General features: G+C 45.2%; 1 protein-coding gene and 1 long non-coding RNA gene across 6 annotated transcripts in view; both read left to right on the top strand.

Annotated features, from left to right (window-relative positions):
* Positions 1–14,165, top strand: part of CDK20 (cyclin dependent kinase 20) — a 43,770-nt gene extending 29,605 nt beyond the window's left edge. For 2 of the 5 annotated variants that reach the window (XM_057305662.1, XM_057305661.1), the window contains 5 exons: positions 7,749–7,907; positions 8,406–8,616; positions 9,649–9,827; positions 9,909–10,036; positions 10,499–10,773. In XM_057305662.1, coding sequence (XP_057161645.1) covers positions 7,749–7,907; positions 8,406–8,616; positions 9,649–9,827; positions 9,909–10,036; positions 10,499–10,670 — 849 coding nt within the window. In that variant the 3' untranslated portion in view covers positions 10,671–10,773. Of the gene's footprint in view, positions 1–7,748; positions 7,908–8,405; positions 8,617–9,648; positions 9,828–9,908; positions 10,037–10,498; positions 10,774–12,635 lie in introns of those variants that run through there. The other 3 variants (XM_057305664.1, XM_057305663.1, XM_026519168.4) reach the window with 2 other exon arrangements.
* A 2,178-nt stretch (positions 14,166–16,343) lies between these two features.
* On the top strand, positions 16,344–21,273 carry LOC130542375 (uncharacterized). The gene is made up of 3 exons (XR_008956915.1): positions 16,344–16,462; positions 17,975–18,081; positions 19,236–21,273. It is a non-coding gene; the product is annotated as an uncharacterized LOC130542375 (long non-coding RNA).
* The last annotated feature ends 2,199 nt before the right edge of the window (positions 21,274–23,472 follow it).

Below are 23,472 nucleotides of genomic sequence, written 5' to 3'. Positions count from 1 at the left end.
TGTAGTTTTAAGTGAACAGGGCTTGCATATATTTTGTTAAAATTATTCATTGGTATATTACACTATTTTAAATGTTAATGTTTTAAAGTTTAATTTCTGATTTTTCATTGCTAGTATGTAGCATATATAGAAATGTATAAATACAGACTATGGACTCTGGGAGACAACCTGAGGGCTTCGGAGGGGCCGGGGGTGGGGGACTGGGATGGGCTGGTGATGGGTAGTAAGGAGGGCACGTATTGCATGGTGCACTGGGTGTTATACACAACTAATGAATCATGGAACTTTACATCAGAAACCAGGGATGTACTGTATGGTGACTAACATAACATAATAAAAAATATTATTATTAAAAAAAGTATAAATAATATATAAATGTGTAGTTCTGTATTTAAGGAAATTGCTATACATACTATACGTAGCACATAGAAGTTACCTCTGTATAAATATGTGTAAGAATACATTTGAATTTTGTATATTTACCTCCTATCTAGCAACCTTGCTAAACTCACTTATTAATTTTAGTAGTTTTTATTTTTTGGTAGACTAGAAAATTTTCATTGGTAAAGATTTTCTCAGGACACAAAAAGCACTAACGTTACAAGAAAGAAACAGATCTATCGGATGCCATTGAATTCAGAAATTTTGCACTTAGAAGGCATTGTTCAGTAAAAGAAAAGGCAAAGCTTAGACCGGAAGAAAACATTTGTAATAATGCAACTTCGTTTTAGGACTTTGTCCAAAATATATAAAGATCTATTATCACTCAGTAGGTAAGTGACAGCCCAACTTTGAAGTTAGGCAGAGGATTCGAACACTTACAGAAGGATATAAACAGGTAGCCATTAGCGCACAGAGAAGGTCCACAGCACCTGTCCTCGGTGGAATGCAGTTTAGAGCCGTGGTGAGATACGGCACCGTGTTGATCTGAAGAACTGACGTTAAACGCCTGCTTACAAAGATGTGACACAAAACTTCAGAGAATTGTTTGACAGTTATTTTAATATTAAAAAACACTTCCCACATTACCCATCAGTCCCTTTTTCAGCTATTTACCAATGAGATAAAGTCTTTACACAAAAGACTTTACACAGATGTTTGTAGGAGCCTGGTAACAATAGCCAAATTGGATACAACCCGAGTGCTTAACAATAGGTGGATTTCCAAAAATGGTATCTGTGTGCGGTGGAATACTACTCAGCACAGAAAAGGAACGGGGCTGCGGATCTGTGCGGCAGCGTGGATGAACCTGAGAAACGTGCCGAGCAAGAGAAGCCAGACGCAGCCGCGTGTGTATATGCTGTGGTTCTGTTGCTGGGAAGTTCTAGTCCCGACAGAACAAGTCTTCACTGTCAGCAGACCGGCGGTTCCTAGGGATGGAGGGGACTGTGAAGAGACACAAGAACTGTGGGGATGATGGAGACTGTTCTAGAACTGGGTTAGGGATCTAAGTCTGACTTCCCTTACTCTTATTTTTTCAAGGTTTCCTTAGCTACTTTCATGTTTATTTTTCCATATGAACTTTAGAACCAGAATTTCTGTCTCCTGGAAAGAAAATGATATCGTCGTTGATATCGTTCGGTTTAAATACTAACATGGAGAAAATGGGCACCTTTATGCTGCCGAGTCAGTCTGTCCAAGAATAAATGATGTATTTCCATTGGTTCAGGTTTGCTTTTTATTTTCTTCAGAAGTGATTTCCTTTTTTCCTCACATAAATTTTGCACATTTCTTTTTGTTAACTTTATTCCAAAGTATTTTATCACTCGTTGCTATTCCACTGATACGGGACAGTATTTTCTGTTCCATTGTTTTCTAACTGGATGTTGTTTGTTTAAATGAAAGCTGTTGTACTTTATATTGTGTCATCTTACTGAATTCTCCTGTTTGCATTTATTTTATGATTGATTCTCTTAATTGTTTTAGGTAAACACTTAATCATCCATAGGTAGAGATACTTATTTTTTTCAAGCCTTGGGCATCTAGTTGCTTTCTTTTCTCTGGCTGCTCCGGCCAGTACTTCCAGTACAATATTAATTAATTAGTGGTGCCGTTGGTGGCCATTTCCCCTTGTAGCTGACTGTGGTGGGATGACCTGGAGCTTCACTGTGGTGGGTGGGGTGCTGGCTTCAGGAACAATGTTAATGAAAGATCCAACAGTGACCATTTTACTGTTTTCAGAAATCATGCTTAGGTGTAGAATTTTGTGAGAGGCCTTTTCGTTTTGCAGATATAATTACAGGATGTTTCTCCGTAGGTTTGTTATGGTGATTTATTGGATTTTTAAGATATAAACCATCGTATATTTCTGTTTAGTGTCATGATGCATTCTAAATGTTGGCGTTCTACCAGGATTTGGGTCTGTCTGTGGGGGATTGGTCTGTAGTTTTTTTTGGTCGTCTTTATCAGGTTTACATATAAATGCTGTACTTCATTCAAGGAAAGTGAACATTTTCCTTCTTTTTTAATGCCTTGGAACAATTTAAGTTGCGTTGGGATTATCTGGTTTTTCAGTTTGATAGAATTTATTTTTGATGTTATTGGGTGCTGGGTCCTTTTTTTGTGGGGAAGTTTTAAAACCATTTTCTCTGGAAATTGGTCTGCTCAAGCTTTTCTTTGTCTGCTAGGATCAATTTTAATATACTGTGTTTTCCTAGGAAACTACCCACCGTATCTAGGCTTTCAACTTTTTATGTATACAGTTGTCTAGAATACTCCTGAGATTTTTTTCCTTCAAACTTCCTCTATTTGAACATTTGTTTCTGCCCTGTCATTTTTTAAATTTTTTATTTAAATTCAATTTATTTAATATATACTGTATTATTAGTTTCAGGGGTAGAATTTAGTGATTCATCAGTTGCATAGAACACTCAGTGCTCATTACATCAAGTACCCTCCTTAATGCCCATCACCCCAATTACCCCATCCCTCAACCCACCTCCCCTCCAGCAACCCTCAGTTTGTTTCCTAAAGAGTCTCTTACGGTTTGCCTCCGTCTCTGTTTTTTTTTTTTTTTTTAAAGATTTTTTATTTATTTATTCGACAGATATAGAGACAGCCAGCGAGAGAGGGAACACAAGCAGGGGGAGTGGGAGAGGAAGAAGCAGGCTCATAGCGGAGGAGCCTGATGTGGGGCTCGATCCCATAACGCCGGGATCACGCCCTGAGCCGAAGGCAGACGCTTAACCGCTGTGCCACCCAGGCGTCCCTCCGTCTCTGTTTTTATCTTATTTTGGTTTTCCTTCCCTTCCCCAATGTTCATCTGTTTTGTTTCTTAAATTCCACATAAAAGTGAAATCGTATGGTGTTTGTCTTTCTGTGGCTGATTTACTTTACAATAATACCCTCCATTTCCATCCACATTGTTGCAAATGGCAAAATTTCATTCCATTGTGTATAAATACCACATCTTCTTTATTGCCCTGTCATTTCTTTTTGTGTGTATGTGCTTTCTCCATTTTTTGTGATTATATTAGCTAGTGCCTTGTCTGTTTTATTTAATATTTCTGTTGATTTCCAGTTTCATTTCATTTTATTCCATTGTGATCAGAGTTTGTATTACTTTACCGTATAGGATTTACTGAGGTTTCTTTGTGACTGTATATTCAGTTTTTGTGAATGTTTGCGTGTGCTTGCAAGGAAGGTGTATTCTCCATTATTGGGATGCAAAGATCCAAAAATAGTCATTATTAAGTTTATTGTTAGGTCTTTTTATTAGAACACGAAGGGGGGAGGAGCTGAGAGAGGGAGGGGGAAAGAATCTCAAGCAGAGTCCGCATTGAGCGTGGATCCTGACGTGGGGCTCTATCTCACAACCCCAAGATCATGACCTGAGCTGAAACCAAGATTCCAGCTCTCAGCGGACTGAGTCACTCGGGTGCCCCAGTTATATTGTTAGGTCTTATATTTATTTACTTTTTGTCTACCTGGCCTTAGACTGAGAGCATTATTATTGTTTATTTTTACATAATAATGTTTAATTCATAAATATTATTGTGTTTCACTGTTTCTGTGTTTGCTTTGTGAAGGTGATTGGGGTGTTTCTTTGATTGATAGCTATCAGAGGTTTTATTTCTTCGTTGTGAATTACAGCCTTTAGTGTTGTTAACCTTGAAAAAAAAAAGCTGCCAGTTATTTTGCTAGCAAAAATGGGTTTATGTGGGAATAGTGGACAGTTCAGTTCAAGACAAGCTAGCTGCGGCAAAACCATGGAGAAGTCCCAAAAAACAAGAGAAAGCTGCTTTTATAGAGGAAGGGGGTGGGGCTGTTGCAAAGTAAATGTCCGTTGGCATCAACTCAGAGCTGGAAGTATAGTGGCTTCTCATTGGCTGAGCTGTGCCGGTCTCTCATTGGTGGGGCTGTTGCTGGGATGGAAGAAACCTGCCTCCTCCTGCTGGGATATTAAATAGCATCCTCCAGGAGGTCCCAATCTCCGTTTGGTCTGCGTTGACAGCCAGTGCTTGGTGTGAGAGCTCCCCCTGCCAGCCTCTGAACTCCATTCTAGGCAAGGTTTCCTTTTACTGATTTTCACATGGGTAGGAAGTGTCTGTTGTTGGATTTCCTGCTTTGAGCCTGAGTCCTCCCTTTTCTGCTGTCAGGACCACTTCAGCTGCTTTCCAAGGATTTGTGTGTGCCTGACACACCTTTACCATTTCATCATGGTTAACTTCTGTTTTGATTGAGCTGCTTGAATACAGTCATGTTTTCTTCTGTTCATCAATGTGGTCATCTTTATGCTGATAAAGTGAGTTAAGCCATTTACATTGAACAACGTATGTTCCTGATCTCAACTTTTGTTTCATATCACGTTTATGGTGTGATGTGGCACATACTGGGCTCCATTCTCCAAGTGTGTTTTCCCTTTTTATGTGTGTGTTTTTGGGTAAAGGTGATCTTTTGTTATTTAGGAAGGTTTGTATTTTTGTTGGGGTGGTTACCTTTGTCTTTTTTTTTAAGATTTTATTTATTTATTTATTTGACAGAGATAGAGACAGCCAGCGAGAGAGGGAACACAAGCAGGGGGAGTGGGAGAGGAAGAAGCAGGCTCCCAGCGGAGGAGCCTGATGTGGGGCTCGATCCCAGAACGCGGGGATCACGCCCTGAGCCGAAGGCAGATGCTTAACCGCTGTGCCACCCAGGCGCCCCTACCTTTGTCTTAATACTTTGTCTCCATTTTCCCTGTCCAGGCCTATGTACTATTTTATTTGTGGGCTTTACGTGATACTCCTTTCCTCCATGGCGATCAGTGAACTTACTCTACTTTGATCATTGTCCCTTCTCTTCCTGCTTTTGAAGATCCGCTATTTCCACCTTTCTGAGAACATGCAACATTTACACACTGTTCTTCCTTGTCTCTTTCTCTCTCTCTCTTTTACCTCTTTGATCTACAGTGTCCTGTACTTAGTAGTCACACCAGTTCTGGTGACATTTTCCTTGTATCTTGTGGTCTGATGGGGCCCCATCTCTAGTAGATCCCCAGGGAAGTCTCTCAGATGCATCCTTGCAGGTCTGGTGCTGCTTTCTGTGGCCTGGATGCTTGAAGCATGGCCTGGCTGGGCCGTAAATCCCTGGCTCATATTTGTCTTAAATTTTGTGAAAATATTATTTCACTGTGTATGTTTCTGTTGAAAAGTCTACTCCCACCTTGACTTCCTTTCCTTGTTAGACACTTGGACTTGTAAATCAGAAGCTTGAAGGATTTTTGAAATACCTTAAGTCTAGGAGTTTTGTTGTGAGGTGTCTTGGTGACCATCCTGGATTGACTTTTCCAGGAACATGTGTACCCTTTTGATACATGGATTCAGGTTTTCTTTTTCAGAAAGTTTCACTGTATGTGAGTTTTAAGTATTAGTCTGTTTGCTTTTCCTCTGCAGGAGCTCCACTTGTATGTTGACTCAGATCTTCTTTGCCCGTTCTCTTGGACTCCTGCTCTCGGATTCATCTTAGCCCTTTATCCCATCTTTGTTCTCTTGCCTGTTTCCCTTCTTCTCTTTAGTGTCCTTATTGGTCTAGTAGAATATATTCTATCTTAGGTATATTGCTAGTCTTTCTTACGATAACTTTTTCTTCAGTATCTTTCCCGAATTAAGTTAACTCTGATTTCACATCTTGGCTTTTTGTCCATTTCCGGTTGAGTGTTGACTTTCTAATTCAGGGTGTTCTTCATGTCTGCATGTGCTTATTTCGTGATATTTGATTCAGTTGGGGTGTGGCTCCCGGTCTCTGATTGTTGGTTGTTCTTTGGGGAATGGTTCTGTCAGCTAAAATGTTTTGCTTCTTTCTTACTTTCACTTTCTTCTAATGACTTTGTTTGAATGTTGCCTGCCATTTGCTGAGCATTTTGAAGTTTCTGGGTTTTCTTGGCCAGTAAGAACAGGTGTCTTTATGTAAGTCGAACAGAATAGAAAGTCCAGAGAGGGTTTCATATGTAAGTGCCTGTGTAAACATGTCCATTTTATTTACTTATTTATTTATTTATTTATTTATTTATGCTGAAACCCGGGAGCAAACCATAAAGTTGTCCTTTTATTTATTTATTATTTTAAAGATTTTATTTATTTATTCGACAGAGATAGAGACAGCCAGCGAGAGAGGGAACACAAGCAGGGGGAGTGGGAGAGGAAGAAGCAGGCTCATAGCGGAGGAGCCTGATGTGGGGCTCGATCCCAGAACGCTGGGACCATGCCCTGAGCCGAAGGCAGACGCTTAACCGCTGTGCCACCCAGGCGCCCCTAAAGTTGTCCTTTTAAAATAGTAGGTGAAGGATAAGCTATTGGAGAAATGGAACGTACGGACAGGAAGGGAAAACAAGTTACTCCCATGTCACTCTATAGAAATATGTTTAGAATAATTAAAAACTAATGCAAAAGGCAATAGTATAGAATTATCTCAGGAATATATAAACAGTTTTTGAATCAAGAAAAATTATGTAGGTTTGATTTACCTAAAAATCCAAAACATCTGAATCAGAGAATATTGTAACATTAAAATACATGACAAATACGAGAGAACACTGAATCTTCTTTAACAAAGCATTGATATCAGATTATATGAAGTATAGAATCTAGATGAAAAAAGATATGCATAGTCAGTTTCATAGAAAACAGCGCAAATGGCCAATAATACCTGGTTACTAACCCGTAATCGAGGAAGTGGCACTAAGATGAGGCTCTTCACCTCTTAGATGAGTAAGCATTCTCAGAGACCGGCATTACAGTGAGTCAGGTGAGGCTAAATAGGTATTTTTTACACATGGCAAACACGATTTGCGCTTTTTGAAAAGGTGGTGGTTTTTCTGTTAAGTCTTCAGGATGACACTCTTCGACCTGATACGGCCAGCTCTGGGGACCGCCGAGAGGTGGTACTGGAACTGGTGTGTGGGGCTTCTGTGCAGGAGTGCTCAGTGCTGCAGTGACCAGATTTGTGAACAACTTAAATTTCCAGCAGGGTGAGAGGAGGTGAAAAGTCGTGGGAAATGTCTGGCAAGAAATATTTCCAAGGAGTGTTAGAAGCCGAAAACAAAAAGGCAGTTTGTGGATACCACTTCAGCATAACAGATAGAAGGAGCCCCGGAGGTCGCACCCCGGCTGCCGTGAGGAGGGAGTAGAGGGTTTGCTGCGAAGGCTTATGTGGATCGGAACGTGTTTGTTTCTGGCGCACGGAAGTGGCACTGCCCCAGCAAGGAGGCAGTCGAGCAGTCGCCCTCTGGCCTGAGAGGCCGTGTGCTGACCACGGCCTTTGCTGTGCAGGTGGCCTCTGCTGAGGGCGTCCTGTATGCGCTGACCGTGCCCCAGCTGGAGCTGCTCTCCAGGACCAGGGTGTTTCCGAGCAGCCCCACCAGTCTCCTCTGCTCTCCTGACTGCCAGTGGGTGTTTGCTTCGACCCAGGACTCAGACCTGGGCCCAAAGGTCAGTGGTGAGCTGTGTCCTCCGCTCCAGGGTCCTGGCTTTGTGCACACAAGGTGGTGGGTTCTGTGCCCAGGCTTGTGGATGGGTCTGGGAGGGTGGCTTCCAGCGCAGGACCAAGCCTGCCAGTAGCACCTGCAGACAGGACAGTCCAGGGACAGGGGAGTCGTCTGGAGCAGACTTCCAAGTGGGTAGGCCAGGAGTACAGAGCAAGACGTTGGAGGTAAGAGCACACCAGTGGTGTACACTGCTCAGAACCACAGGAGCCCGGAGAAAAACACGAGAGCCGTTGATTTGGTTGTCCTGTCACACCGACTGACCCGGGACTTGTGTGCGAGATGTTCCCAGCGGGGCCTGACTGGCTGTTCTGAGCAGTCTGGAGAGGAGGGTGCACAAGGGGCACAGGCAACCCTGTAAGACACAGAGAGGTCACTGGGTGTGGGTCTGCGGCCCTCCTGGGTGCTTCTCAGCGTCGTGGACCACGTGGCGGTGTTTCCCCAGGTGTTCTACACTCGCTCCCTGCTGTGTCTGCTGGAAGATGACCCTCCCGTCTCCACCACTCTGCCCGTCAGGCTGACTTCCAGAGCCTGCTGGGCCCCGGACGAGACCGCCAGGCTGATGGTGATGCACAGAAACAGTAACAGCACGCGGCTGGCCGTCACCACCTGTGAGCTGGGGGCCAGGCAGCCCCGGGAAGGAGTGGATGTTGTGGGTAAGCGACCCCACGCCAGACCGTCACCATTGCACCGCGGTGCTTCGAGCACAGATTCCCCGGGTTCCTTTGGGGCACTTTTCTTCCTTCTCAGTGAATACAGTGGCCCAGCAAATGTCTTCTTGTTTGCGATTGTCTGTACTGGCCGAGTGGCTGAGCGCTTGCCACATTCTGGGCCCTCTGTGTGGCCCTGGGATCCAGACACTAACCACTGGCCATATACAGTCTCGTTTCTCCTCACTGTCTTGTCACAGCTGTGGCAAAGACACTCTTTTTGGTGCTGAGTGTGCACAGAGATGAGTAAAAGCCACAACCATGTCTTCCCCAAGGAGCTCCCAGGCCAGCAGGAAAATAAGACCTAGAGCCATCTCGTTTTCTGCCGCCTCTGTCTCCCAAACTGCACGTCACTGTGACTGGCCTGCCCTGTGGCCCTTAGCATTTTTTTCTTTTGTATTCATTTGTTTTCATGTCGTCATTTGACCATAAACTTTACTCTGAGCTTCCTGGCAGCCGAGGAGAAAAGGGAAACAGATTGTGTACTCTAATCTGTTGTTTGGTATGAGCATGAATTCTTCAAAAGATGTAATTGTTTTTTCCTGGTGGCAAACCATAAGGAAATGATCCAATTAATTAAAAAAAAAAAACGAGGAATGCTATACAGTATAAAAGACAGTATCATCAGTAATAGTTTTTGGTAGATGTTATAAATGTCACAGTTCCCATGGTGCCGCTTCTTACGTCACCGTGCCGTAGCTGGGGGCGGGCGGGGGGCCCATCTCCTGGAGGGTACGTGTGCCAGATGTTGTCGCTTCCACATGCATTTTGCCTCAAATCTTTGCAATCCCCTTAAGTAGGGCACCATCATCCGTATTGGAGAGTGGATGAACTGGAGGCTTCAGGGAGTAATTGCAGGTGTGACCACAACGGTGTTGCTCTGGTCAGCGTACCGTGTCCTCTTAGATGAGGCACGTGTCCTCCACACCCCCAGCTGCTATTGAGAGATGACAGTCTGTGTGTTTTTATTTCAAAAAGTGCAGCAGATTGCAAGTTTCCTCCTGCCAGACACCATGATGCCTCCTCACCTCATGAAGGGCCACGGCTCCCAGGTGATCCTGCTGGTGTCGGGGTCGGAGCTGGTGCTCTTCACCATCCAGGGCCTGCAGCTGGCAGCCTTCCAGGACCACCAGAAGCCCATCACATCCCTGTGGGTGGTGAGTGCGGGCCCGCCTGCCTGCATGGTGGCCCCGGCTCCAGAGCCCGGGGCTCTGCCTCACTTGGCTTCTCATTTCAAGGACCAGAGCCGAGTCCTCACGGCTTCCTTCGACCTCTCCCTGCGAGTGTATGTGTGGAATAAGGAAAATAAGATTCCCGTCCTCAAGAGCTGCTATCACCTGCTCGGGGGCTCCCACAGATGGGCCAGGTAACTGCGTCCAGTTTCCTTCACTTGACCTGCGAAGTGGCCTCACCTGGCCTTTCCAGCAGTATGACTGGGACTTGGGTCTCAGCCCGGCCTATTTTCACTATCCGGGGAACCTGAGATAAGTCGCTGCTCAAATGCCATTTCCTCCTCTGCTTAAAAAATTTATCTCCTTTAATGTACAAAGCTGCCACCTGCCGCCCAGTCTCCCAGATGAAACAGGGTCTGAGATGTGGCTGTTTTGTCCACAGCCCCACAGGGGCACATAGTGACACCTGGGTGGGCCCAGCATGGACCTGGAGCCCCACCCTCACCTCCTGCCGTAGGCCACACGATTCCAAAACCATTTACCAAATGCAGGTGGGGGTGGAGTCCGTGGGGGTGGGATGGGAAAAACCCCAAAGAATGCAGTTTTTCTTTGGGTTCTTCAGTTAGTATTTTGGAGTCACTTGTTTCTTCTTCCAGACTGAGTTCTGCAAACGGACGGGGTGGACAGGTCCGCCTCAGGCTGCACAGAGAGATGGCGACCGCCATCACACTCGGCGTGCGGTCTGGGGTAATTTCAGCCTCCTGTGGCAGATGTTTTGCTGTTGTAAATGAAAATGAAAAAATACCAAGCCCCAAACCAAATATTTAAAAAACTACAGATTTCTGTAACAGACCTACCTCATTTCTGAGTTTTCAATCAGTTGTCATTTGAAGATAATTATTAAAGCAAACTCCTAATTAATACAGAAAAACTTTGTTTTAGTATACCAAGCTCAACTTTCTGATGAGACAGAAGTAGAGATTTCACTCAAGTCTTACAGTAACGGGTAGGTTTAAACGCTGTCTCTTCACTTGCTAAACAAAGCATCGAGGACGGCCTGTGCTCTCGTTCCGAGGAGGACGCGTACCAGTTCCTTCCCCGCTCGGGTTCCTCCGCAGAGTCCTTTGAAGTTGGAGGCCCTGTTGGCATCTGCATTGCTGTGTCTTTGCTAACGCCCTCGTGCAGTTGTTCACGCCCCTGCCCTTCGGGGGCGCGGGCATCGTGGCTTCACCACGCTGAGTGTGCGTGTGCCCAGAGGCCGGCGTGGGTGACCAGCCTGTCAGGCGGGCGCGGTCCCGCTTAGACGCTGCGACCGCTCGGCCGTGGTGATGGCTTCCTCCTGCGGCGGCAGGAAGCCTCTCTGCTGAGGGACGCGCAGCGCAGACACTTGTGCTCATGGTCGCTGGAAAGCGGCCCGGTGCGGAGGTTGCCCTTGAGGGATTGTGCTCCCGTGTTGGCCTCAAAATACGCTTTTCCTGCTCTTCTGTGTGTGTGTCTTTAAAGAATTCTCTACCTCATTACTGAGTGGGTAGAGCATCCTTTCCCTGAAATAACACTGTTCTCAACTTAGCAACCAAGTGGCACTTCTAGAAACTTCTTTTTTACATGTCTTTTAAAAACACTGTACCACATGCACGAGACGGCGCGACCATCGTGCTGAGCAGGTGGCACTGTGAGGATCTTCACGTGTGTGTTCACACACTGACTCACATGGATATAGGATGGAAGACATTCTTCACTGAACTGACGCCATTCTCAATGTCATAAAAAGTAGCACACGTAGAAATATCTTTTCCAGAGTGTGCTTTAATCAGGACCCCAGAATGGATCATGATTTTGAATTACGCCCCTTTCCTAATTCAGAACAGATTCCTCCAGAAATCCTCAGTTGAGTGGTAATTTCCTTTGGGAGCTCCATCTGGCAACAGTAAACCCAGCAGTCTTGCTTCGTGCTATTGCCCATAACTTTTTCCAGCACCTTTCTGAATGCTGTAACATAACCGGTACTTTGAGAGCTTTTCAGTTTCCTAAAATGTTATCATCTGTGAATACATAAATAATTCTCTAAAGAAAACAGGGAAAATTGGTGTGTTAAATATAAATTTACCACAACCTAGCCACATACCCCCAGGTATCTGCCCAAGAGAAATGTTCTGTCCAAACAAGGACTTGCACATGAATGTTCTTAGCAGCTTTATCTTGTTTTATTTTTAGCATGGAATTAATTCTGAGCTAAACAGTAGTTCATGAAAGCCAAAGTGGCAATATTTTAGAAGCAATCTATGGCCAAAACCAGCTTCTACAGGAAACTCAAATCCCTTGTGTGCTTGTCTGGTATGGTTCTCTCCACACCTGCTCACTGTCTGTCATGCCTCAGAGCAGCGTTGTCTGTCTAGGCAAAGATAGCATCGTGGAAAATGATGGCTCCATTAGCTCCTGTGTTGATGTCTTTCACTGAGACTGGTTGGGAGTTGATTGCCTGGTTCTCAGTTCTGGGGAAATGACTCTACCCTGTCGAGATTGGATTAGGTACCTGTTCTCTATTGGAAGTTTCTAGATTTGCTGAAATCATGATTCAGGCAGCTACCATCAGGAGGGCCCAAAGCGGATACTCCCACTCCAGAATGTGAGCCTACCTGCTAGTTGTTAGGAATGAACGCAGGTCTCAACCCCGATGGGGTGTGCTAGGGTGGAGAAGGTCCAGAGGTTGTGTTCCATCTTCGTGTAAAGGCTTAACTACTTAAACATGTGTCTTCTCTAAGTTAACATGCAGCCTGTCCCTTCCCTTCACAGTGGATTCACCCACGTGGAAAGCGACTGTATGAGTATTGTAGGTGTGGAAGCCAGAAGCATCGGGACTAGTATCCTGAGGTCATATTGCTTCAACATGCAGCATGGCTCAGATGATTGTGTCAATTGAAAATAATCTCACTTTGGTGAAAAGCTTGTCTACATACAAACTAAATGATTATTTTATCAACATTGGAAAAGGAATGAGCAATTCTCAAATGCCTCTTATGGACCAGGCACTGTGCTATGCGACTTTTTTTTTTAAATCCTCACAGCAAGCCAATGAAGGACATATGATGTCTCTCTTTTTCAGACAAGGAGCATGACCAGTAACAGAGTCACTCATTGTTGGCCTGTTGTCTGGCTGCCATGCCCCCTGCCCAAGCTTATTCAGATGGTAAGTGGGAGAGAGGAGGGGATGCAAGAAGGCCCGTGTTCAAGGTGCTGGGCTTGTATCCTGATTGTTTTTGTCATTCAGATACGTAATGAAGGAAGGAAATGTCTTTTTTCTCTATTCTGTTACATGCTGTAGACGCATTAATAAATAGTTGTGTGGCACCACACTGCCGAACTGTAGGGATACCATTTTGTATTCTGTGCAAGTGGCATCCTTGGAGTTGGTCCCCAGGGCAGCCCTGGCTCCTTGGGTCGCACATCATTAGAGTTCTCAACTGCAAGCCACAGGACAGAAGGCTCGCTAACACCAAGAGAGGAATTTACTGGAAGGAAATAGAACAGTGCACTAGGTCAGCGGGAAGGCTGGAGAAACAGACGTGGAACCACAGGAGACCGGGCAGCAGGCAGCAACCAGAGCCTGTTCCAGCAAGGTCTTGCCTGCTGTCGTTTCCCACACGCTCCTACCGCTGCCATTGCACGCATGGCGCTGATGCTGTCTGAGAACTTCCCGGCTGCTCCGACGCTCGGAACACCAGGACGCGTGTGTGATTTTCTGGCTTCATGACATGCCCACACCCCCCGGGCCAGGATGGGAGAGAGCGACCCCTTCAGCTTCAGTTGAGCAGCTCCCAGTTGACTCGCACTGTGAAAAATTCTTCAAAAATAGGAAAAATTCTTGAGAAACAGTGAGGATGAAAAGCTCTCTGCTATAGCCTGCTGCTTCAGGGGTCCAGTACCACAGCCCTTCTTCCTGATTCTTGTACTGTATACCCAGCATAGCGCCTGTGCCCCGGACAAGCCCAGTTACAGTCATTTCCTCAAGAGGAAAAAATCTATAGCCCCCCCCTCCCACCCCCCTGCTTTGAAATCTGTGATAAGGTTTATTTTGGGATAATTGTAGGTTTACAGAAAAGTTGCAAAGACAGTGCTGTGGATTCCATATACCTTTTGCCCAGCCTCCCCTGGTGTGAGTATCTCCCAAGGTCTTTGTCGTCTGGAAGTCAGAAATCTCTGTTAATCCTGTTACAGTACTGGTTGGTACTCGGCGGTCCTAGTGCATCCTGCATACAGCCATAGGGGAAAGGGAGAGCAGACAAGAAATTAGATAAATAAACACACACGTGACACAGCAAGAAAGGAAATAGCTCTTTCCTTCAGAAGACGAAGGGAAAGTTCAGGTAAGTTGCGATACAGTTTCTGGTGAAGACACATGGAAAGAGGTTGGAGTGTTCGCAGAAGGGGGGGGGGTCAGATAAGGGAATGGTGAGTGTATGGGCCACCTAAGAGGTGTGGACATGGGGCAGTGCGGTCAGTTCTTAGGGGAGCCAGCCAGAGCCTGGTGTGTGCTGGCTGCAGCAGTAGAGTGGTGTCATGTCCGGCTATGGTGGCCCTGCCCAAGGACAGCTCTGTGGACCCCTGCTTTGGGTGTGATGTGGGAAGCTTGGGGAGGGAGTCATAATGGGGGCACTGGAAGCTCTTAGGGAAGGTGTGTGTTGAGTCTGGCAGACAGGCTCCTCACAGGAAAGCAAGGTCTCTGAGGTGTGATACCACAGCTTGGGGGAAACACAAAAGTGTCATGCTCTCACGTCCTCTAAATCCAGGTTCTGAGCCTTTTTCCCCCTCCTGTGGCAAGGACTGCTGCTGCTGGGGGAGCACGAGGGCCTCAGGAGCACCTCTGACTCCTGCCAGCAGGCAGATCTCAGCCTGCCTCTGAGTCTGTTACTCCAGGTGCAGCCCAAGATACTCCAAGATACTCCAGTAGAAATAGATACAAGGGGCGCCTGGGTGGCACAGCGGTTAAGCGTCTGCCTTCGGCTCAGGGCGTGATCCCGGCGTTATGGGATCGAGCCCCACATCAGGCTCCTCCGCTAGGAGCCTGTTTCTTCCTCTCCCACTCCCCCTGCTTGTGTTCCCTCTCTCGCTGGCTGTCTCTGTCGAATAAATAAATAAATAAAATCTAAAAAAAAAAAAAGAAAAAAGAAAAAAAGAAATAGATACAAAACACTGGCCACAAGTGAAGTCTTAACAAATTCCAAAATATTGTTAACTATAAAAAGTCCTTTGTGAAAAGACAGTCACACCAAATACACACACACACACACCATTAAAATTCACTTTTAAATAATTGATGGGTTAAATAGAAAATCTAAGCAGAAATTATGAAATATCAAAATTAAGGATAGATAATTTTCTTAACTGGATAAAGGGAGTGGGGAAAGATTGCAAACGTGTAATGATAGGTAATCAGAAACGTTTCTGCTGATGTTAGAAACAAGGTAAGCATGACATTGGTCACATACTGATAAATGTAATACTTTTTTAAATTCTAAAAAAAAATTAGAAATGGGTATGTGTGCTATAATTTCTAAATAGTACTGTCTCCTTTAGAAACCTAAGAAAATCATCAGAATTAGCAAATCAGCATGACTGGTGAATAGGGTATCTACATATTGAAATCAGTGTACAAAAATTAGAAAATATGGTATCATTCACAATAACACCAAAAACTATAATATCTTGGGATCTTAAAAAAAAAAACTTAATGAAGAAAAAACACAGCTTTTCTAAAGGAATAAAGAATAGAGATAACCCATGTTCAAGGATAGAAGAATCCCTACTTGAAAGAGGCCATATATTGAAAGTAATACCAATAAAATTGCTACCATTTTTAAAATAGAATGTAAAAAGTTGATTATTGGATGTATATGGAGCTATAAGAGGACAAGAGTAGCCAAGACAGTCTTGCAGAAACGAGGGCAAAGGAAGGGGTAGACCTGCTCTGTGAATCATGAAGACAGAATTGAACTTTATCATTGAGACAAATGGCATCTGTGTGGATAGACAATAGATCAAGAAACAGACCCAGGTATGTTTGGAAATTGGGTGTACAATAGGAGTGACACTGCAAGTCAGAATGGAGGGGTGATGCTTTAGTAAGTGATCTTGGACTGCTCTCCAAATGGAGTAAAAGCAGATTTCCTTCCTCATTCCATGCACAAAAATACGTTTTTATGTGTAAAGGATCTAAATAGAATTGTTTTTAATTATGGGGAAATTTTAAAGCAGGATTAATACAAAAGCAAAAACCATAGTGAAATAGTATCAAAATTTAAATCTTTTGTTCAAGTGGCACCATAACCAAAATTAAGACATGCCGTTGACAGCAACCCCCAAATTGAATTAAGAGGAAATGTAATTTACAGAAGAAATCAAACCCTAAAGAACAGGAGAAAATGCCCAAAATCATTAGTAATCACAGCCGAATAAAACAATAATGACCTATCACTTTGCACTATTAGGCTGGCCAAAAAAAAAAAAAAAAAAAAAAAAAGTAAAAAGCTGATGATGCTGAGTGTTTGCAGACACATGGACACAGGACCGGTGCTGGAGGCTGCCTCCGTCCTGTTCGCATCTGGACGTCTGGCCGATCCGAGGTGCGTGCTCCAGTAGTGCGGGTTCAGGCCAGCGCTGTCTCAGCCCCCCACCCGTCCCCCGTTCTGGTCAGCACCGGGCTGCCTTCTCTTAGTCCCTGTATCCTCTGCTGTGAGGGTGTAGCTCTTGGAGGTCCTGGCTCAGTGTGGGGCTCACTCCTGTGCACCTCTAGTGTGCACCATCCAGCACCTAGGTGGGTGACAGCTCAAATGCCCTGCAGCGTGTGCCTCAACTCCGAGCGTGGGGCAGCCTGGTGCGGATGGGCTGCCAACTGCAGGAGAGCGGGACCTGGTTGAGGGAATTGGAGGTGTGTAAGCTCCAAGTCCCAGCTCAGTCCACCGTTTGCACCACTCCCTCCCGATGTGTACAGCTCTTAGACTGCATTGTGGGACCTACCATCCCTGAGCCGCCTCCTGCTGAGAACAAAGGCATCTTTACTGTGCCAAGTGTGACCAGAGTCCCAGAGCGGATGATGACCTGTCTGGATGCCTGTGGCAAGAGCACTAGTGAAATGAGCAAGAGCCCCTTTGCTGGATTCCCTTTAAGCAGCACTTTGGGCTATCTGGGTTGCTTGTTTGGTGGGGTGACCCAGACCTTCGTCCCCAAGGTGATGGTTGTGGTGGTTTCCCTTGCTCACTCAAGGTCATTGCTGCTAAGTCATTGATAAGAGATACCCAGTTACTTACCTAGGTTGTAGACACACTCCACGCGATTATCTACCAGCAGCATTAGTCCCTGATGTTTGTCACTTACGATTCCAATCATCAGAGCCAGTCCATCCTTTGCCTGTTGGGCCACTGGCCAAGAACAAAAAAGAGGTAGTAGTCACAGCTTCCATTTAAAAGGAATGCTTACTGTGACCCTGAAAGAATTGTCTCCACTCCTATCTCCAGCAGCTAGGACCTATCCATAACCTGCGAGAGCCCCGGGTTGCATGAATGGGAAATGAAATATGCGGGTTTGCTGACTGTCATAATAGATGGGGCCACTCCTACACCTGTTGGTTCTCAGACTCCTATATTCTAGCAGTAGTGGCACTATTCGTCATTGGTTCAGAATGTATGCCACATCATGGATTGGAAGATGGTATCCAGGCCACATTAGGTGTTGTCCTCTGGCCAGCACCGTGGTGCAACCGTCAGTAGGCCATGTCATCATCACATCAGGCCAGTTAATCCTGGATGATGGGATGGGACAAGACCAGTGCATTCCATAGTGATGAGCTCATGGTCACACCTCCTTTGGTGTAAAATAAGTCCTTCATTCTGAGGCAGTACTGTGGGATATCACAGGTAAGGCATTCCATAAGACTTTGGGTGCTGGTGCTGGCAGAACCATAGGCAGGGGTCATAAGGACAAAATACTGCCCCGTGATTAATGGTGCCAAGTGGATAGCATCATGGACAGGCCTTCAGCTGTGGTGGTAATGTGAGTCTTGATACAGGAAGTCCTTGTCATTGGGCCTGTGCTTAGCTGTTTGTTACCCCTGACACTGTTCATGGGTCTTTGCACAGGGACCGGATTGGTGAGAAGAGTCTGCCTGGCAGCCAGAGGATGGTCATCCTGTTGCCGTATTATTGAGAGCCTTCCCTGTAGTACATGGTCTCTGGTGGGCTTTCAGGTAAGACACAGGCCTCATGCTGTTTGCCCAACTCCACCTTCCTCGGACCTCCAGTTTGACCCTTCTAGGCCCCTGACCAGGCAATCCATCTGCCACTGTCAAAAGTCCATGTATCTCTGTACCCACAGTCATTTTCTTTCTTATGAATGAATAACTGAGCCGCTCTCAGCTTGGTTCATTTGAAGGACTTCCTTTCACAGTGTCTTTCAGGGATATCCCCAGTGGTGCTGTAGTGAGGCATAGTGCAGCAGCAGGCCATTTCTGCCAACACCCACATGACCAGCCTGCCTGGGTGTGATTCACTCAGTCCTTTCCTCATGCTGGTTGGTTGTAGGAACCCCCCATGAAGCATGGGTGCAGTTGAGGGGAGAGGCAGCACAGGTAGGAGTCTGGGTCACCTGCTCCTATGATTCTGTTGGGTCTTATGGCCACGCTTAGGTGCAGTCCCAAACGGGCCATAAGCATTGCATGATAGATCACTGCTGTGCACGCTGAATTCTGTAATGGGTGGATCACATCACGTCTAGCTTATGATGGGAAACTCCGATCAGTTCTCACATTGTGTCCTGCTGTTGGGTGATCTGTCGCTACCAGGTCACAGGAGCTACTCTTCACATGACTGGTTCTCAACCCTAGAAGGCACAGATTTACTCCAGAACCCTACCTCTCTGTTCTGTTGTCCCTGTTGGAGCTTTCCAGATTCCAGACAACATCCTTACCGATCACAGATCTTGCTAGCACCTTCTGACCTGCTGAATTCTAGGATCAAGGAGGTCTTCTTGTGCCACAGCTAGGGTCTGCTGTAGAGCCTGCTCTGGCTCCAGACCCAAGACTCTGGCACCCTCTGGAGTTACTCAATAAATGAGTCAGAGGAGTATTCCCAACTTTGGTACTTGTTGCCTCCAAATTCAAATTCCAGAGAAACAAACTGAGGGCTTCAGAGGAGAGGTGGGTGGGAGAATGGAATGGGCTGGTGATGGGTAGTAAGGAGGGCATGTATTGCATGGTGCACTGGGTGTTATACGCAACTAATGAATCATCGAACTTTACATCAGAAACCAGGGATGTACTGTATGGTGACTAACATAAAATAACACTAAAAAAAAAAAAAATTCCAGAGAGACCCACAGAATGTTATTTTCATTGTTTTTGAGTGGAGAGATACTTGAAGGGCAGCAGGTCCACGAGCGCGGACACCAGACCCGCAGGACACCGGACCCCACACCCAGAGCCGCCAAAGGACGCCACCACCGACTCATAGGACCCGCATCACCCCCACAGGGTCCCCCGAACCGCCAACGGACGGCGCCTCGCGCCATAGCCTACCCGGTTTAGTGTTCAGGAGCATGGGCTACAAAACGAGCTGTGTTCCTATGGTTATCTGATCCACAAGAAGGATTTCAATTTCTTTGGAATTGAAAGTTGCAAAGAACATCAAGAAATAATAGTTTGAGTGGATGACACATTCACGGAACCAGGGAAGTAACCACCATCCACAGGGTGTACCAAGGAGATGCTCAGCCTAGGGTCAGTGTGGCTGTGGCTTGATCAGGAGAGAGGCAGCTGCTGGGAGACCTCTTGTACATAATATTGACCAAGGCAACCTTGGCCAGCGACACCAGCAAAAGGCCATCACCACGAAGACAGTGACCACCTGTCTTCATTACCCCCAACCGGGAATCAAAGCACTGGTTGAAGAAACAGACTTGACAGTCAGTGAGACTCTGGGTCCCCCTGGGCTGAGTTCTCCACACAGTATGTCCTGTTTCTCCAAGAACAGGGCAAGGAGCCACCATTTTCCAAATCACAGACTGAATATCCTAACAGAACAAACTTTACGAATGTGCTGCTTGAGTGGCTTTGTTTGAAGGGGATTGTTAAGTGGTGGGCTGGGAGCAATGTGTTCCAGGGAAGACTGGAGCCCTCTGGCCTGCAGGTGACCCTCTCGTCAGGCAGGAGCAATTCTGTAGTAACTCATCGGGAAGCTGGGTACTGTCCCCAGCATGGCGTCATTCCTCGGAAGGCAGGGACACAAAGGGACATAGGCAGAGGTCAGCCTTGCTGAGAACGCAGACCTGGCACCTGCTGTCCCTTCACGTCCACCGCCCATGTAGCCAGTGAGGGTGCCAGCTTCCTGCCTTCACAGAAGCTTCTGACAGCACACAACATCTGAGGTGATCTCCAGCATGGACTTCTCACATTTGGAGAAATCCAGAGTGGTCCATGGAAGTCACTAAAAGTCTTGTTTTAGGGCAAACCTGCTTATTTTGCAAGATGTGCTTCCTAGTCAATTGGGGTTAGGATGTCCTTTCTTTATGAAACGATGTTGTTGATGTTTGAAAAATAAGAGATGGGCAACCTCATGAGAAATTGTGCCCTTATCTGGGTGGGGGGAGTCAGGGGTCATGATGAACATGTTGACTGTCGAAGTGGCAAGAGGGCAAGGCCAACTTGTCTCAGACGGCTTCCCGCTGGACTGGCCTCCCTGAGCTTTCATGGACACTGCCCACAGCCAGGGCCCACAGCTGTCAAAGCTGGTAAGCACCACCTGGTGGCTCAGCCATGGGCCTACTGAGCATTAGAGCTGCAACCACAAGCTCAAAATCAGATGCTGACCAACAAGGAAACAACTGGTGCTCCTCTCACCCTGAGTGCTCACAGGATGCTCACTAGATGATGGTGCTAGTTCTAGTTCCTGCCAGCACAGGGCCTGGGATTCTCTGATCATACACTAGATCGCATCAGAGCTTGACGGCTGGGCCTCTCTCCTGGATCCTGGATCCTGGATCCCTTCAGGATCCCTGTGTGCTGGTCCAGAAAGCAAGTATAATGGGAACCCACAAACTCCCACTTGTCCCCTGATAAACATGTCTGGCAGCCTAGGATTTATATTTTCAGGGCATTCCCTTATGGTTACTCTAACAAGTACAAAAGACTGATCTGAACTACTATGTAAAATTAATGTTTGAAAAGTTTATTCCAATGATATTTGAAGAATGCATTTAAAGTAACTAAAGTAAATATAATTGCATCTTACTCTAGTATGTCCAAAGTATAAGCTTTAAATAATATAAAAATGACAATAATAATAAGAAAGCCTCCAAATATTTGAAAATTAAGATGCAAACTTCCAAATAATTCATGGTAAAAACAAGTATCTTGAAGAAATTTTTAAAAATACACAGAACAAAATGAAAATGAAAATACAACATATAAAATGTGGTAGGACCCAGATAAAACATTGCTAAGAGGGGGGGCGCCTGGGTGGCTCAGTCATTAAGTGTCTGCCTTTGGCTCAGGGCATGATCCCAGAGTCCTGGGATTGAGCCCCGCATCGGGCTCCCTGCCCGCTGGGAGCCTGCTTCCTCTCCCACTTCCCCTGCTTGTGTTCCCTCTCTCGCTGGCTGTCTCTCTCTCTGTCAAATAAATAAATAAAATCTTAAAAAAAAAAAAAAAGAAACATTGCTAAGAGGGAAAAATGGCACTAAATACCTATATTAGAAAAGAAGGAAGTTCTCAAATTAATAATCTAAGCTTCTACCAAAGGAAACTAGAAAAAAATAGCAAACTAAAGCCAACACATGAAAAAAGAAGGAAAAAATAATACACCATTATTTTTAAATAGATTTTATTTATTCATTTGAGAGAGAGTGTGTGAATGAGAGAATGCAAGCAGGGGGAGCAGCAGAGGGAGAGGGAGAAGCAGACTTCCCACTGAGCAGGGAGCCCAATATGGGGCTCAATCCCAGGACCCTGAGATCATGACCTGAGCCCAAGGCAGACGTTTAACCAACTGAGCCACCCAGGCATCCCAATACACTATAATTAAATGGAGTTTATTCTAGGAATGCAAGCCTGGTTCAATATTCAAAAATCATCAATGTAATCCACCATATCAATAGTCTATAGAAAAAGACACTTGTGGCATAGCAGTTAATGCAGAAAAAGCATTTGACAAAACAACACACATTCATGTTAGACACTCATAAAACTGGGAATGGAAGGGCACTACCTCAACTTAGCAAGGAATATCTACAAAAAAACCTGATGACATCATATGTAATGGTGAAAGAATGGACATTTTTCTCTTTTTTTTTTTTTTTAAAGATTTTATTTATTTATTTGACAGAGGTAGAGACAGCCAGCGAGAGAGGGAACACAAGCAGGGGGAGTGGGAGAGGAAGAAGCAGGTTCACAGCAGAGGAGCCTGATGTGGGGCTCGATCCCAGAACTCCGGGATCACGCCCTGAGCCGAAGGCAGACGCTTAACCGCTGTGCCACCCAGGCGCCCCTGGACATTTTTCTCTTAAATTCAAAAACAAGACCAGAATGTTCTCTCATCTCTCCTTTTCAACTTAGTACTGTAGATACTGGCCAGTGCAGTATGGCAAGAAAAGGAAAAAAGACAGATTAGAAGGAAGGAAGGATTACTGTCCATATTCATGGATGACATGACTGTTCACATAGAAAACCCAAAGAAATCAACAAGAAAATGCCTAACAAATGATAATCAGTCTATCAAAGTCTCAGGATACAAGATCAGCACAGAAACATGAATTGTATTTCCTAATACTAACAATGAACGACTGGAAACCAAAATTAAAAACACAATGACATGTACAACAATTCCAGAAAGTGAAATGTTTGGTTGTAAAACTTTTTTAAAAGAAAGGATCTGGGGTTGCCGGGTGGTGGGTATTAAGGAGGGCATGTGCTGTGATGAGCACTGGGTGTTATATGCAACTAATGAATCGTTGAACTCTACATCAAAAATTAATGATGTACTGTATGGTGGCTAACTAAACATAAACAGAGAGGATCTGTATGATAAAACCAATAAAACCTTGATGAAAAGAACTAAACAAGACCTAAATAAAGAGATATGTCACATTCACGGATTGGAAGACAATATAGTAAAATGTCACTTCCCACAGAATTCTTTTGTCCACCTAGACAAGCTTATCCCAAATGTATGGAGGAAAAGGTAAAGGGACCAGAAGAGCTACAACTGTTTGGAGAAAGCAGAATACAACGGGAGGGTGTTAAGACTTGACATAAAGCTACAGTGTAAGGCAGCGTGGTGGGATAGGTATGTGGCTCCATGGACGGGACAGAGAATACAGAAATAGTCACACAGAGATACAGCAAACTTGTGTTTTAGAAAAGTGCAAAAGCAATATGATAGAGGATAGTGTTTTTGGCAAATGTTAAAAATAACTCAGAACAGATAATAGATTCAAATGTAAGATATAAACTTTGAACCTTTTATAAGCTAAGCTAGGAGAACATCTTTGGGTGCTAGGGCTTGTTGAAGAGCTCTTAGACCCGACAGCAAAAGCACCAGATAAAAGAAAATGAAAAAATTGGATTTCATCAAAATTAAAACTTTTC

This window comes from Ursus arctos, unplaced genomic scaffold, assembly GCF_023065955.2.
Source record: "Ursus arctos isolate Adak ecotype North America unplaced genomic scaffold, UrsArc2.0 scaffold_33, whole genome shotgun sequence".
In the NCBI taxonomy this organism is placed as follows: Eukaryota; Metazoa; Chordata; class Mammalia; order Carnivora; family Ursidae; genus Ursus; species Ursus arctos.
This window is presented reverse-complemented; position numbering and strand designations above follow the sequence as displayed.